Raw genomic sequence first — 17,298 nt, forward strand, 5'->3', positions numbered from 1 at the left:
TTGTGCTGTAACTCCTCTCCAAGCTATGGATATTTAATTTTATAAAAAGCAGTTGTGCTTCCATATTGTGTTCTTCAGTCACCAAGATTTACCTCAGATTTGCCGGTTAGAGGTTTGTTAGTGTTTTACCTCTTACTGTTTTCCATTCTGAATGGTTTCACAAAGAACTTAGTGTCAGCTACATGTAATAAAGCCCCTGACACAGTTTCCCACAGGATTCTCATGGAAAATGTGGCAGTCCAGGCATGGACAGGTGCACTGTCCACTGGGTAAAAACTTACAGGATGTCCAGGTCTTGAGAGTGGTGTTGAGTGGAGTAATTTCCAGCGGTGCCTGGTCACAGGTGGGGTTCCCCTGGCTCAGTCAGTACTGGGAGCACTTCTGTTTAAAATCTTTGTTAATGACCTGGATGAGGGGATTGAGTGTACTGTCAGTTCATAGATGAAATAAAACTGTATGGGAGTGTTGATCTGCTGGAGGGCAGGAAGGCTCTGCAAAGGATCTGGACAGGCTGGATCATGGGCTGAGGCCAGTGGGGTGAGGTTCAACAAGGCCAGTGCTGGGTTCTGCCCTTGGGTCACAACAGCCCCAGGCAGTGCCACAGGCTGGGACAGAGAGGCTGGAAAGGACCTGGGGGTGCTGCTGACAGCAGCTGAACATGAGCCAGGATGTGCCCAGGTGGCCAAGAAGGCCAATGGCATCCTGGCCTGGAACAGCCATGGTGTGGGCAGCAGGGCCAGGGCAGGGATTGTCCCCTGTACTGGGCACTGCTGAGGCCACAGCTCCAGTGCTGTGTCCAGTGCTGGGCCCTCAGTGCAAGAAAGACACTGAGGAGCTGGAGAGAGTGCAGAGAAGGGCAGTGGAGCTGGGGCAGGGTCTGGAGCACAAGTCCTGTGAGGAGCAGCTGAGGGAGCTGGGGGTGTTTGTCTTGGAGAAAAGGAGGATCAGGGGTGACCTAAACAGAGGTTGTATCCAGGTGGGGCTCAGTCTCTTCTCCCAGGCAACTACTCACAGGGTGAATGGAAGTGGCTTTAACCTCAGGGGGCATTCAGGTTGGGTGATTAGGCATTGGATTGGGCTATCTAGGGAGTTGATGGAGTCACCATGCATGGAAGATTTCAAACACCACCTGGAGTTGGCCCTTAGTGCTGTGGTTTAGTTGACAGAGTGGTGTTTGATTAAAGGCTGGACTCAATGTTGGACTCAAGGTCTATTCCAATGTTAACGATTCTGTGGTTCTATGACAGATGGAATAGGTTGTATCAGGGGAGGTTTATATTGGATATTAGGAAAAACTTAAGAAACAAGTCTTTAAGAATGGGATCTGGCTCCCTAGGTTCATGATTGAGTTGCAATCCCTGGCATTGTTCAAAAAATGAGTCAACATGGCATATTGTGCTATGATTTAGTAGGCAGTGGTAGGTGTAAGAGAAGAATATCTGTATGATAAGCTGTTCTCATCTATATAGCCTCTTTCTTTTTCTGTGTTCTTTGTTGAAGTGTATGTGAGAAACTTACTTCATTGCAGGTGCTTACTACAAACTGCTGCAGCTTTGCCTTCTCAGTGCCTCTCTGCCAGCACTAACTTGTGCTGATTGAAGTTGTCATAAAGAGTCTGTTCACTGTGGTCTTGGGGTGGAAAATTACAAGAAATGAAATTTTGTCATCCAGCTATTAAAGCCACTGGGATTTTCAGTAATTCTTTCAGCCTGTTTGTACAAATGGGTTTCATTATGTTTAGCTGTTGTTGCAATTGTAGTAAAAGGCCTGTGAATCTTAAATTACCATAAGATGAAAAACTGTAAAAAAATTCTGTAATAAACCACTGAAGACATTACTTTGGGAATAAAGCCATCCCTTCTTTGCCAGCATTTTATTGGATTGCAATTAGAGCTGTTGTGATGTCGCAATGCTGTGAAGGAAGATGTGACAGGAAGGAAGTATTGTATAATGCTCTGTTCTGAAATTGATAACAGCATTTTGGCCTTCTTAGCAAAATACCTGATGCTTTTCTTGAGAAATAAATCTTCTGTAGAGTGAAAGATGAAATGGATGAAAAAGATGCTCACATATTTGCACTTAGGCATTAAAACCTTTCTGTGTGTATTAAATGTTGGTAGTTGCACACTGAACAACATAGTAATTGGCACATTTCTTATGCCTTTTATAAGGTTTGAGCAGTTTGTAGAGTCTGCCTCTGGCTCTAATTTGACATAGTTTTATTTGTGTCCACTGTAGTGATGCTGACTGTAGGCACTTGATGGATTGTGAAGGTCCTTTCTCTCTCCCCCCCACGCCTTTATCAAAAACCCAGTGCTGTGTGCTTATATGGTAGGTCAGGGACTAGCACCAATTTCCATGCCAAATGTGTAATTTACTAGTAAAACTTTCTGATTGATTTTGTACCCTTTGACTTGTTCCTTTTGACCAGTGAACACTTACAGATCTTAGGTGCTTCCTTCCCCTTAACAGTGGGTTGTCACACCCATTATTGTTGCTTATTCAATGATATGTTACATAAGCTTGGACAATGTGTTGCATTTAAACTAAGGCTATAGTCATAAACCAGTAAGTTAAGAGCATGGTTTTGAGGGTACTGCTGTTGTTGAATTTTTATGATGCATTAAAGTGAAATTTAAGAACAGCATAGGTAATTTTTTACCTCTTGAATACAGCCTTGCATGGAGGTTGATGCTAGTAGATTTCTAATGACAAGCTACTCACTGAAAAGTGGAATTATGCATATTTGGAAATTGAGATCAAAATCAGACTGGTTTCACTGGATTTTTCTTCCCCATGAGTGAAATCGGTAGGGAATAGAAGGACACTCATGATTTTTATTTGTGTCTTGCAATGCCATAAGTCAATGGAAGTCTGTTATCATGCCCTCCTCTTTACATTTAGAGGAATGAAGTGGTTTGAGTCATTGGCCCAGGCAGAGATCAGCCTAATGAGTTTCTTGGTTAAAACCAACTCTGCAGCTTCCTGGGTTAAAACTCAGTATTATGTTTTCCATTGAAGCTGCTTTTGCTAAGACTGCACGATTAAATGCTGCAAGGTCAATTTGCAGACTGGTCAATGAAAATGCACCTAATTTTTCCACTGAACTACAAAATGCTCTATTCTGTGCCCATGTGTTAATTAATACAGGCTCACAGTAATTATACAGTGGTCAGTAATTTTATAGGGTGTGGTCATACATAATACAGAAGATAAATGTTTTTCAAAACTGAACTACTACCGGTAACAAATCAATTTCCAATGAGGGCGAAGATTTCTAGCAGTGGTTCTGCAGTCTCCTGTCTTACCCTGCCAACATAGACAGTGAAAATACTTCCCTTTAAGAAGGGGTACCATCTGGGATTAACCAATCTCTGGAGCAGTTACCACTGAATCACCAGCCCAAACAACAGAGAGGCATCAGCAATGAAAACAGTCGAGTCTTTCTGTGGAAGGCACTTCCTTCCTTGTGTTTCAGGAACAGTAGCTTCATTTTGCTCCCACCCTCAGGATGGAAAAGTTAATTCTTCTAGAACATTAATGTGCAAAGTGGATGAAAGTGTCTGTAAATGTGGATATGGAACACATTTTTTGGCAGGATTTCTATTGTACTCTAAAGGTTTCCATTCTTCTGTGCCAAATAACTTTTGGTAAATGATATTACCTTTCTGAGAAGTTTTTCTCTTTGCTATTAACTTCCTACAAAAGGTAATAGCTGAAACAGTTACTGATGCTATCATTAAGTGCCCTCTGGATCCTGGAATCTCCTAAGTGCTACTGTCTAGTCCACAACCAAACATTTACGACTGCGGAAGCCTTAATGTAAGCATGTACATAGCCCTGAGGCAGGCAGAGGGATCACTAAAGGTTTTTGAAAGTTAAGAAAACGTTTAACTAGTCTTTTAGGTCTGGTGTGGCTTTTCATGATTTTGAAAGATTGAGCAGCCAACTTTCAGTGTGTCAGTGAAATTCATGTATTAATGTGTGAGAACAGGCAACTAATCAGACCAAGTCCAGAATAGAGGTTCAATAATTAAACATAATTAAGGATCTAGTCCTGCCCTTTCTTATGTTGTCATTAAAGAAAAAAAATCCAAAAAGACCACTTAGGTTACAGTTTACATCTCCTTCTTTTGAACCACATTTCTATTTCATCTATTACCTCATAGTAAAACAAATGCAAGTTATCAAAATATCACTATCCATGCTAATGTATACTTCTAAATAGCAAGGGGAATTAAAAAAACTTTAAAGCAGTTTACAATGCAGTGTTACACGGAGGTTATGGGGGTGGAGAGATGGCAACACCATTCAAAAATAAAAAGAGAAGTAAATGGGCTAACTGGCTGAGTCTGATGATTAGCTGTAGAGGGTGAAGGCTAATGAGTGATCTGGAAGTTGGAGTGGGTGTGGAGTCAGCATGTTAAAATAGCTTGAAAAAACCTGAGGTGCATAAGTCATGGAAGTCGAAAGGAGTCAATCTACGGCTTCTTGTGTGTGACACTGGTGCAGGATAAACAGCTTGCTGTCTGTAATGGATCTCTTCCTGAACTGGGACCACGACCTCTTGATGTGCTGATTGCGTTATTAAAATTCAGTATCTGTGCTTGGAGAGTATCTGCTTAGCAAGGACTGTCAGTGCTTAGTAGGAGGCACATTAACTAGGGACTTCGGATTTCCATTTACTAACTTCACAGCATCTTCACTGCAAAGTTCTTTCTGATTTTCAGTCCTGTTGCTGCAGTCAGTTATGTTGCTGACGGCTGCAGTCTTCTTCCAAGCCATTAAGTGGAATACATTTGTTACTTTTAAAAGGGATCACCACTTGCTTTATTCCGCTGCCTGTGCCCTAAATGATGCATGAGGTGCTTAAGCGTGAGTGCAAAATGTCGCTGCGTACGCCGCCGCACGGCTGGAGGGAGCGGCGGGGCTGCGGCGGGCGCGCCCTCACAGCCTGTGCGGCGGCGGGGCCGCGTCCCCGCCCCGCCCATCCCATCCCATCCCATCCCATCCCATCCCATCCCATCCCATCCCATCCCATCCCATCCCATCCCATCCCATCCCATCCCATCCCATCCCATCCCATCCCATCCCATCCCATCCCATCCCGGGAGCTGCGGGGGCCGCGGGGCCGGGCGGGGGCTGTCGGGGGGCGGAGAGGGCGGTCGGGGTGCGGAGGGCCGGCGGGTGGCCCCGGGGATCGAGCGCCTGTCGGGGCTCCGGGCAGGGCGGAGCATCCGGCCGTGAGGGCCTCTGGAGCTGAGTCCGACCCCCCTGGTCCCGGCGGCGGGCGTGGGGGGTTCTGGCCTTCAGAATTACAGGAAAAAGCGTGACTTGTGCTCTGCCGGGCAACTTCCTATTTTGTCCGTCCTTTCTCGCGGGGAGGCAGAGGCCCCTGTTAAAACAAGCGCGCGTTCTGCAGCTGAGGTAAGTGAAAAATATGTTTTCAGCAGAGGGGTCTCTGCTCACGTTCATTTATATGAAGTGGGAGTGTGTGAAACTCCTGCCCGGACTGTTACTCCCGTGGATCCCTAGCAGTGAAGCCTGCTTGCATTCGCATCTCTCCAGGCGTTCGTCCCAGACTTGGGGCAGGACATGCTTCTGTGTCTCTTCGGGCCAAAACGATCCTTTTGGTTTGTTTCTTTCAAGTCCGTGAGATAGTAAGAATTGAAACTTTCTGTTTAGCTCATTGCATTTCTCTCGTTTTCTAAAGAATGCAATACAGATGCTTGGCAGTGGTTTTCCTAGTGTGTGTAATGATTAAGAGTCAGTTCTCAAAATGTTTGCAATGTATGCAATCATCAGAGGAAGGAAAAGTTCTGATTTAATTGCTCTCAGCTTAATTTGTATTCACTCTGATTTTCTCTAAGTGATGAATCCGATTTAAATGTACTGGTCCTAGGATTCTTCAATGTTTGCAATTTCTGCCTTCTGAGAAAAATATTTTTGTAATGTGCCTGTGTACATATCCATAGTGAGTATCATCTTCATGCTTAAACTGGGGAAGTGTTACTTGCCTTCTCACCTGTAATGGACTGCATGATTTGTCTTTTGGGAGTGGAGGGTCTGGAGCACGGGTCTGGTGAGGAGCAGCTGAGGGAGCTGGGGGTGTTTATCCTGGAGAAAAGGAGGCTCAGGGGTGACCTTGTCACTCTCTACAACTGCCTGAGAGGAGGTCGTGAGATGAGGGTCAGTCTCTTCTCCCAGGTTATAAGCAACGAACAAAGAAATTGCTGGAAGTTGCACCAGGAAAGGTTTAGATTGGATATTAGGAAAACTTTATTGTCAGAAAAAGTTGTCAAGTACTGGAACAGGCTGCCTGGGAAAGTGGTGGAGTCATTGTCCCTGGAGGTATCTAAAAGGCTTGTAGATGTGGCACTTGGGAATAGGGGTTAGCGCTGGACTTGGCAGTGCTGTGTTAATGGTTGCACTTGATGGTTTTCTGGAACCAAAATGATTCTATGATTGCCTAAAATAGTTGAAATACAACTTCTGGACTCTATCTTTGAATTAAGAAACTGGGCAAGAGAATGTTTTTGTGCTTGAAGGAAGCTTCATGTATTGAGTGGAAGAATGGTGTAGTCAGTTCAGATTTTTCTGTCAGAGCCTAATCTGTAATAAAACAGGTCTCAAAAGGAGTAAAAAGGGGAAAAGAAGCAATGGGCTTATATCATAGAGGTTACAGTATTGAAGATTAAAGATCTTGATTTTACTGTAATAATCATTTAAACCTGAGGAATTTTTGCACGATTTAGTGCTTGTAGGGGACGTTTTCAATTAAAACATGCCATACTAAGAGAAGTTAAAACCTAAATGTGTTCAGTAGTGTTTCGAGCCCGATTTCTCACTTCTGTGCCATGTTTTGCCTTGCAGTTTTGACTAAGCTACAGAAGTAATGTTAATAAAGTTTACAGCATAGATAGTAAAGAAAAGCAGGATATATAACCCTTAGGAGCTGATCTGAAGCAGCAGGGTTATGCAATGAGTCTGAGTTTTAATGTTTTCTAAAATACATTATTAAATATATTTTTCAGACATTTAATATATTACATGTACAGGTACGTTTCAGGGTCATGGTCATCTTTTTTGAGTGTGAAGAAAGTATAAAAGTGAAGTTTTGTGCTTATTTTGTTCTTTTGCCTTCTTATGTCTGCACTGTGTTCTGTGTTCTTCTACTTGCAGTACTGCAGTGATTATAACTATATTCTGCATTTTGAGGTGTAGCTGACTCCATAGCAGTCCAGAAACATATTTGCTTTCTTCCAAAATTTGTTTTATTAATATTATTTAAGTAGATGTGTGTTTTACATCTAGTTCCACTCTTAATTTGAAAGGCAAGACTGGCAAGGGTAAACAAATGCTCTGAAGTAGTAGAGCGAGTCTTCCTTCTGATTTTCTGACAGGTGTGTATTCTGTACAATACAAATTGAAGCCACCTGAATCTGACAAGCATAAAATAATTTGGTCTGGTTACCCTCTTTTCAGTGAGAGCTCTATGTTTCTTTATAGAGTTCAGTGCACGGATCCTCCTACCTTGCCCATCATTTTGCTCACCCAGTTGCTTGCCACACCAGAGACAGCGTGTTCTCCACCAACACAAAGGAGCACGAAGGCAGCCATTGTCTAATAACATCATACTTGCTGAAACATCTGATGCAAAATCATCTCTCAAAGTAGACCCTTGTAGCCCACACAGATTTTGTAGTCACACAGACAATGAGCCAAAGGAGGTTTGCTCCAAGACCAGTTGTGTACAGGAGCTCTCTTTAAACCGTAGCTTGTCTGGTTTTTCTTTGTCAGTGAAAAAAGAGCAAGGGAGGATGGTGCCTGAAAGCAAAATGATGTCTGGTAATATAACCATTTAGTTCTAGTGATCCTGATGGCCTCTTTTAGTGAGCACTAGCAAATTGGATGAAATCATATAGTGAAAATTAAAGAAGTGACCCATATATAAAGATAAGGAAAGTAAAACTTGTTTTGTGTTTGTAACTTTTAAGTATTTTGCATGAAAATTCTCTTTCCTTTATGAGGTACAATGCATTGATTAGTAAAAGAACACCTGTTTTGAAGCTTTTTTATCTATCTGAGCATTTTATACATCAATATTTATAAAATTACTTGTTATTATATGTTATTATAATGAGTTATATTCTATTTTTTCCTATTAGTATCCAGCTCATGTAGTTAAAAGTTTGATTTAAATTCCAATGTAACAGTATTTTGTCTTATAATGTATGAATATTCAGTGTGCTGTTTTATAAGACAACGAAGGCTTTCTCAAAACATGTTTTGCGTCTGTAACTCCAGGATATACTAAGCAAAATAACTGTTATCAGCAGTTATTAGCAGAAGTGACTTTTCCTGGTTGCTATGTCCTTCAGAATTTTGGAACAAATGTATCTTATCCTTTTGTGCCTACATTGGCTATTTAGAGACTGAAAGATGAAAAATGGCTTTCCTGCTTTTCAGTTTCCAGTTGGTTTGAAGTTTTTAAATTAACAAGTCATTTTACATGATGATGATTTTTTCTTTTTTTTTTTTTTCTTTTCTTGACGTTACTGTGTTTTTAGAACAAGTTTCTGTGGTCAGCAGTTGATACAGCATTTGAGAGCCTCACTGTGTGGCTCCTTCAGATATGTCTGTCAGCTTAATAGTTTTCTGAAGAGATATGCATTGTTTCAGTTTATTTACTTTAAGTGGTGTTAGTAGATTATGATACCATTAAGTTTTCTGGTAGGCCATCATAATTTAAAATACATATAGGTTTATTTTCCAGAAGAAAGTGCACCTAACACGTGGGGGTTTTTTTAATTTAAAGGTAAATGTTTGAATGCAATTCATCCTGCTCTGAGGTTCAAGTGACTATTTTTGGCTCAGTTAAAGACTGTGGATTATGAAATCAGTGTGCTCATGATCTTTCGTCACAGTGTCTGTCATTTTTCCCATAGATAGGCTTGTCAGTGCATAAGTCATAGGGGTTAAAAAGTTGAAAATACCCATTAGCTGTCCCTCAAAGTTACTGCTTCTTCCATTATGTTTACATGTCATTGTGTTCTCTGACCAATGTAGGAAACCCTGCGTTTTCCTCTTCAGATGCTCACTGGTACTCTCACCTTTGGTACAGTCCTGACTAATCATGAATCTGATGCACCCTGTTACCAAAAAGGATGCTGAAGTAAATATTTGAATAATTTTTCTGAAGTGTCACACTTGTGTAAGTGCTGATGGATTTGAATCTTGGAGTTCCGAAAACTCATGGTTACTGCTTTTCCAGGTGCATTTTGCAGAACACTGCAGTTGAGTGGCCCAGTGGGCTAAAGAAAAGGATTAGGCTCCTGTCTTTCAGTTCTTGCTGGCTGAGCATAGGGCAAGGTCTGTATCTCCATGTGGAGTCATCATGGGAGAGCTGTAGCAATGGATGCTAAAGACTAAATAAAAGGGGTGTCTCTTCATCTTCTTCCTCCATAGTTGTTAGAAGAGTGTCAGACTTTATAGTAAAGAATTTCCTGTCACATTCCAGCAAAGATGTGAAAAATTTTTGAAGATAACAGGAACAAAGAATGCTGCTGCATGGTGTCACATCCACTTGGCAGCTGGTTGCAAATAAGGTTCCCTAAAGCTCAGAACGGGGGCCTTATCCTGTTCAGAATCTTTATTGCTGATCCTTACAAGGGGATCCAAGGGTATGCTCAGTCAGTTTGCAGGTGAAACCAAGTTGGGCAGGAGTTGATCTGCTGGAGGGCAGGAAGGCTCTGCAGAGGGATCTGGACAGGCTGCATCAATGGGCTGAGGCCAGTGGTGTGAGGCTCAACAAGGCCAAGTGCTGAGTCCTGCCCTTGGGTCACAACAGCCTGGGACAGAGAGGCTGGAAAGGACCTGGGGGTGCTGCTGACAGCAGCTGAACATGAGCCAGGCTGTGCCCAGGTGGCCAAGAAGGCCAATGGCATGCTGGCCTGGATCAGCCATGGTGTGGGCAGCAGGGCCAGGGCAGGGGTTGTCCCCTGTACTGGGCACTGTGCACCTTGTGTCCATGGATATGTTGCATGAAAGAGAAAGGTTAGGCCCTCTTCAAAAGGAAATGGGAGTCATGGATGCCCTGGGCAAAGAGAAGGCTGAGGTTCTCAACAGCCTCTTAAACAGCAAAGTTCCAGCCATGTTAATCAGGTGAAGAATGGCAAATGCAGAGACTGGGAGAATGAAGAGCCTAAACCCCCTTTCCTAGGAGAAGATCAAGTGTGAGACCATCTAAGTAACCTGAATGTGCACAAATCCATAGGATTCAATAAGATTCATCTGTGGGTCCTGAGGGAGATGGCAGAAGAAGCTCCTAAACCACTATATATAATTTTTGAAAAATTGTGGCTGTCAAATGAAGTGTCTTGATGACTGTAAAAAGGGAACTATAAACTCCATTTTAAGAAAAGGGAATGCAGAAGCGTCATAGAACTGCAGAGCAGTCTCTCCTCTGTGCCAGGAAAGATCATGGAGCAGATTCTCCTGGAAACTGTCACATGGCACATGGAGGTGCATGTCCATGTCACTAAGGCACATGGAAAACAAGGAGGTGATTGGTGACAACCAACATAGCTTTACTAAGGGCAAACCATGCCTGGAAAATTTAGTGGTGTTCTATGATGGGGCGTTGCAGCTTTGGTGGACAAGGGCAGAGCAACTCCCATTAGGTCCATCTGGACCTAAGCAAAGAATTTGACACTGTCCCAACTTGCCATCCTTGTCTCTGTGTTGGGGAGATGTGGATTTGATGGAAAGACCAGTGGATAAAGAACTGGCTGGATGGCCACACACAAGGAGTTGTGGTCAACAGCTCCGTGTCTGCATGGAGACCAGTGACGAGTGGTGTCCCTCGGGGTCGGTCCTGGGGCTGATGCCATTCCACACCTTTGTCAGTGACATGGACAGTGGGACCGAGGGCAGTCTCAGCAGTTTGCTGATGACACTGAGCTGGGTGGGGCAGTGGGCACAGGGGAGGGAAGGGATGGCATTCACAGGGACCTGGACAGGCTTGAGAGGTGGGACCATGCAAAGCTCAGGGAGTTCAGCAAGCCAAGTGCAAGGTCCTACACCTGCCTTGGAACAATCCCAGACACACCCACAGGCTGGGCAGAGAAATGATTGAGAGCAGCCCTGTGGAGAAGGACTCGGGGGTGGTGGCTGATGAAAAACTCACCATTAGCCAGCAGTGAGTGCTCCCAGCCCAGAAAGCCAAGGAAATCCTGGGCTGCATCCAAAGGAGTGTGGCCAGCAGATTGAGAGAGGAGTTGTACTCCTTTGCTCTGCTGAGACCCCACGTGGAGCACTGCATCCAGCTCGGGTCATCAATATCAGAGGGACATGGAACCGCTAGGGCAAGTCCAGTGAAGGATCATGAGGTTTGTAAGATGACTGGAGCATGTCTCCTATGAAAACAGGCTGAAAAAGTGGGGGTTGCTCAGCCTGGAGAAGAGAAGGTTGTGTGGGATCTCAGAGACACCTTCCAGTATCTGAAGGGGCCTGCAGGGAAGCTGGAGAGGGATTCTCTGACAGGAACTGAAGTGACAGGGCAAGGAGAAATGGGTACACACTGAAAGAAGGGAAATTTAGCTTAGATATTAGGAAAAAATTATTTACTGTGAGGGTGGTGAAATACTGGAATAAGTTGCTCAGGAAAGCTGTGGATGCCCCATCCCTGGAAGTGTTTGAGGCCAGGTTGGATAAGGCCTTGAGCAACCTGGTTTACTGGGAGGTGTCTCTGAACATGGAAGGGAGGGTTAGGATTAGATGATCTTTAAGATCCCTTCCAACCCTTAACATTCTGTGATTCAATGACTCCATGACATGTTGTCTTTACATTTATAGATGTGGCATGTTATTTATTCTTGGCGTAACATCTACACTGTATACCAGAGGCATGTAGTTAAATCCTGGAATAGGATCTGAATAGAAAAAGGTTTCATGTCCTGAAATGGAGAAGAAAAGCAATTAATAAATATTCTTAAATATAATATGGGGAAAAGTCTTGCTTTGATGAATTTATTTTTTAATCACTTGAAGAAGACAGCTTTTATAGGCATCTTTAAGTGAAACACGCACATATGGTGCAATTTTCACTCAGTCATGTTCTTTGATCACTTTTACATATACAGCCTCTTCAGTAAACAGCCCAAGAGCTATCTTGTCACATATCATGTATCAGTGTCCTGACAAGCATGTAAAATTTGAGCAGCATTGTGACCTGCTAAGTCACTACCTTGGTTTGTGTCAAGTAGTAACTACCAGCTGTCATACCAAATAAACAGCTGCTAATTGATACTGGACAAAGTAGAAGCAGGAGGACTGGGCCAAGTAACCAGCTCACATCTGGGAAAAGTCATGGAGGTCTCTTTTACCCCAGTTATCTCCTCCGTTCACCAACTTAGACGCCTTACATTTGCTAATGTAGTATTTTTTTTCTTAGTCTTCTGCTGTTTTGGCAAGTGGAAGTGACTTCTTATATGGCTGAGTACTAGAGAAGAACTAGAAGAGGAGGAAAAGGTGCAGAATGGTTACAGGATGAGGAGCAGCCGCTGAGTGTGGATGGAATCTTCAGCTATTTAAGCTTTCTGGTGTGCATGCGAAACTAGCATTTTTCAAAGGCTTCCTACTTGGCATTGCAGCCAGCTTGGTCATGCCTGTTCTTGCAGTTCTGTACTCTGCTGTGATGGGATAGGTCATAGTATTTTCAGCTAAAGCATTATTCAGAAATGTTTTTATGGATTGCCAATGCTTCTGAGTTCCAACTCCTTCCTAAGAAAGTATGGGATTGCTGGAGCTAGTTAAAGGAATGTGATAAAAACTTTGTGTGCTTTATTCTTGGAAAGAGCTGAACTATTTTGGCTGAAATGCAGCCTCTTCTGTCTCCTATAGTCTCAAAAACAGTAAATCCACATGTAGGATATCAGCAGAACCGACATGCCTTGCTTGCAGGGCTGTGATCTTCCTGTCTCAGTGGAGACGTGGTGGGATGGTTCCTGTGGCTGGAGTGCTGGAATGGAAGGATGCAGGTTCTTTAGGAAGGGTAGGCAAGGAGATGAGGAGACGGTGTCGCCTCCTGTGTCAGTGACCAGCTGGAGAGCACAGGGCTGTGCCTGGGGTGGGTGAGGAGCTGGCAGCCAGGGGATGGGTCAGGGTTAAACAGGGGACATTGCAGTGGAGACTCTGCATATGAGCAGCCTTGTGCTCATAAACCCTGGTGTTCATGGGGGTCTTCAACCTTCCCAGTATCTGTTGGATGGACAGCACTGCTGGGCATAGGTAATCCAAGAGGTTTTTGGAATTGTTGGCAGTAACATCCTTCTCCAAATGACAGTGGAGTCAATGTGAAGAAGTGCTGTGACAGACTGTTGTCACCAACAAGGAGGGGCTGGCAGGAAGGTGAAGCTCAGGGGCAATCTTGACTGCCATGACTGTGAAATGGTGGAGTTTGATTGAGGTTCTTAGGGCAGCAAGAACAATAGGCTTATTATCCTGGACTCAGGGGAGCAGACTTCGGCCTCTTCAGGAACCTGCTTGGTAGAACACCATGGGATAAAGCTCTGGAGGGAAGAGGGCCTGGGATATTCAAGGGTGATATTCAAGGATCATCTTCTTCAAGCTCAGGATTGGTGCATTCCAACAAAGAGGAAGTTGGTCAAAAGCACTGGGAGGGCTGCTTGGATGAGCTCACACACAAAACGAGGCCTGTACAAGGTGGAAGCAGGGACAGGTAGCCTGGGAGGAATACAAAAAGCAGCGAGGGATCACATTAGGAAAGCTGAAAGTCCTGATAGAATTAAATCTGGCCAGAGACATCAAGGGCAATGAGAAAAGCTTCTGGTGTTGTGCTGGTACAGAATACTTGGAAGAACTGCTATTTTTTTATTGCCATCAGTAGTGTAATTCATCTTTACTTATTTGAAAACAAGAACATACACCCTGGATGAATAAGTAGTAATATATTCTCTTTATGTACTGGCTTCCTTTCTTGTTGGTACATATCTTGCTACTGCTGTGTTTTAGTCACTGGACAAACTCCTCTTTTTTTTTCTTTTTTTTTCTTTTTTTTTCTTTTTTTTCTTTTTTTTTCTTTTTTTTTCTTTTTTTTCTTTTTTTTTCTTTTTTTTTCTTTTTTTTTCTTTTTTTTCTTTTTTTCTTTTTTTTTCTTTTTTTTTCTTTTTTTTTCTTTTTTTTTCTTTTTTTTTTCTTTTTTTTTTGTTTGTTTTGTTTTTTTTGGTTTTTGTGGGTTTTTTCTTTTGTTTTGTTTTTTGTTGTTTTTTTGTATCCCACATATCCTTTTCGGTTTTTTTTCTCCTGTTTTTTTAGTGTCATAGCCTTAAAGTTTACTAAATGCTTACCAAGACAAACTTAAAATAATATTTAAGTTGATTTCTGACAGAAAAAAATGCAATGAATGCATTGTTTTTACCATGTTTTCTCTTTTAGATTACTGTAAAGTTTAATTTTTTAGCAAATCCAAGAAGTTTTTATGGAAAGAACCATAGCATAGGACATAACCCCTATTGCCTATATCCCACTTAGATCTCTGTCCAGTGACCTGGATCATACCTACTTCTTGGCATTATCTGAACCTGTGGGAGGAGGAGATACTTTGTTGGGACTGTAAGCTACTGGTATGCCTGTCCTAGGGATATAGTACTTGCCTCCCACCTGGAGCCTTCCTGAGACACAGGTTTGATGGAGAGCTGAAATTCCAGACAAATCTGAAAACCTGATGTGAAACATGGACCCCAACTAGCTGCAGAATACTAGTGCCCACCTGTTGCTTATGAGCATAGTAACTAGAGCTACTTGTCCAGGAAGTAGGAATACTGGGCTCTAGGCCCTTGTGTGGTTAAGGGAGTCTGACACTTCTATTTTCTACAGGCAGATCTACTTACTAGCCAAAGGAGTAGTGTGAGTTGCCATTCATGGTGGAGTTGGGGCACTTTACAGACGGGTTCTTACAGGCAGGTTGATGAAGTGTGGGCTGGATGAGCAGTGAAGTAAATTGAAAACTGGCTTAATAAATGGACCCACAGGGTGGTGATCAGTGGGGAAGTCCATTTGGAGGGCAGTCACTGGTGATGTACCCCAGTGGGGAATACTGGATCCAGTCCTGTTCAACATGTTCATTAATGTTCTGGATTAGAATGCTGTGGCAGAGCCTGCCTGCAGTGAGTTTGCTGATGACACAAAACGGGAAGGGGTGACTAATACGCCTGGGGGTTGAGCTGCTGTCCTTAGAGACCTTGATAAGCTGGAGAAATGGGCTGGCAGGAGCTTCAATAAGGAGAAGTGCTAAATCCTTCATGTGGGGAAGTACAACCCCAGACAGCAGTACAGGGGCCTGGCCAGGTGGAGGGCAGCTTTGCAGAAAGTGCTCTGGCAGTCCCTGACAGCAGTGGAGTATGAGCCGGCAATGTGCCCTTGAGACAAGGAATGCTGGTTTCCTGGGCTGTTAGGACTACAACCAGCAGGGCTAGTGAGGTGATCCTGTCTCTGTTCAGCCCTGCTGAGCCCACGCTTGGAGTATTTAGCCCAGTTGTGGAATCCCAATAGCAAGAGAGGCATGGACACACCAGAGAGAGTTCAGGGAACAGCCACAGTGGAAGTCAGTGTACTGGAGCATCTGCCATATGGGAGCTGTGACTGTTCAGCCTGGAGAAGAGAAAGCTCAGAGGAGGTCTTGTCAGTACTGAAGAGCCAGAATCCTCCCAGTGATAGGACCAGAGGCAGTGGGCACAAGCCGAAACACAGGAGGTTCCTTCTGAACTTCAAGAAGTACTTTTTTTTGCTGTGAGAGTGAATGAGTACTGGAGCAGGTTACCCAAGGAGTTTGTGGACTCTCCATCAAAAGAGATCTTCAAAAGCTTTCTGGACGTGGTCCTGGGGAGCTGACTCTAGGAAGACCTGTGTAAGATCAGATGGTCTGTAGGGGTCCTTTCCAAACAAACATTCTGTGATTCTGTAAGTGCTGACAGCAGCAGTTCAGGCAAGGAGAGTGTTTGATTTTTGTAATTTTTCCCTATGGAGCCCTAGACTCATCTGTCCTTTAGGAAGAAATCAGTCTGCTACTTTGGTTTCCTCCTTCTCAACCTAGAATCTGAGTTTTTTTGTGTGCACAGTAGTTCTTCAAAAAGAAAGGCAAAGAGAGGTGCCTTCCTGTGTCTTTGCAGAGTGCACTGAGGTCTGCTGCCAGGGCAAAACTGGGAAAAAACCAATACAAATTCACCCTCTTTTGGGTGAAAGGTAACTTGGACTGTTATCAACTTCCTGAACAATTTGTTTACTAGGTGGTGATGAACAAGATAGGCAGATCATTCCTTCTCCTGCAGGAGCCTTCATTTTCAAAAGAATTCACTAGATGAATCTGCTTAGGAAAGACTAGGCAGGCTGAATGTCAAGTGAATAGAACGACTTTCTTACCAGTTACTTATATGATCCTTGGAAGGTTAAACATGTGTGTGGGTTGGATTGCCTTCAGCAGTGTTTTAGGTACATTTGTCTTTCTATTTTTTATCAGAAATGTATGCAACTTGTCTTAGTAAAACTGCATCAAATTTCTCCATTGTTCAGAAAAGTAACATGTAGACAAAGCAATACTTCACTTGAATACAAATGAGAAAAGCTGAGTAACATTATTAACTCTGACACAAATGTTAACAAAGTATTAAAAGGGCATCTTCACTTTACTTTTAAAAATAAAAACCATCATTTTAATTTCTATTTTACGACAGCATTTTCTGCTCATACTTACTGAGAAGAAAATGTTCAGCAATTTGATTTGGATGTTTGTCCTTCTCTGCAGCTCTGTAGCAGGTATGTTTCTGGATTATTAGCACCTGTCTTACCATAAGAAGGTTTTCAAAAAGGTAACATTCTCCAAATGAAATTTTGAAGAGTTCTGAAATATATTGCAGCTTAGTTCTAAATTTTAGTCTTACTGTTTTAATGTATTTTTTGATATCATAAGTAATAATGATAAATGCTTGTAAATTACATAGGAGTGTTTTATAAAAACAGGCTTAAAGTACAAGACTTAATTTAGGGCTATTAAAAAAGTATCTGAGTGGAAACTTCCTCATTATTTCTGTGAAGTTGTTGAAACATCACTCTAATATATAAAAGCTATTGTAACACAGCAATTAATGTGAGCTGCATTTTCAAACAGGAACGTCTGATGTGAATGACTAACAACACTTTATTTTAATTCTGTATGAAAAAAATTAATTATTTGTAGACAACAAAACAATTTACCATTTTTCCTCTAGTATTTTAAGAGGA

The 17,298-nt window shown here is 42.7% G+C and overlaps 1 protein-coding gene across 5 annotated transcripts in view; it reads left to right on the top strand.

Annotated features, from left to right (window-relative positions):
- The first annotated feature begins 301 nt into the window (after positions 1–301).
- Positions 302–17,298, top strand: part of IL31RA (interleukin 31 receptor A) — a 40,111-nt gene continuing 23,114 nt past the window's right edge. Inside the window, exons 1-2 of one of the 5 annotated variants that reach the window (XM_064404332.1) lie at positions 302–343; positions 16,752–16,833. In XM_064404332.1, coding sequence (XP_064260402.1) covers positions 16,782–16,833 — 52 coding nt within the window. In that variant the 5' untranslated portion in view covers positions 302–343; positions 16,752–16,781. Of the gene's footprint in view, positions 344–953; positions 977–5,228; positions 5,428–5,469; positions 5,661–16,342; positions 16,510–16,751; positions 16,834–17,298 lie in introns of those variants that run through there. The other 4 variants (XM_064404334.1, XM_064404331.1, XM_064404333.1 and 1 more) reach the window with 4 other exon arrangements.

The sequence above is a fragment of the Passer domesticus genome, chromosome Z, assembly GCF_036417665.1.
Source record: "Passer domesticus isolate bPasDom1 chromosome Z, bPasDom1.hap1, whole genome shotgun sequence".
Lineage (NCBI taxonomy): Eukaryota > Metazoa > Chordata > Aves > Passeriformes > Passeridae > Passer > Passer domesticus.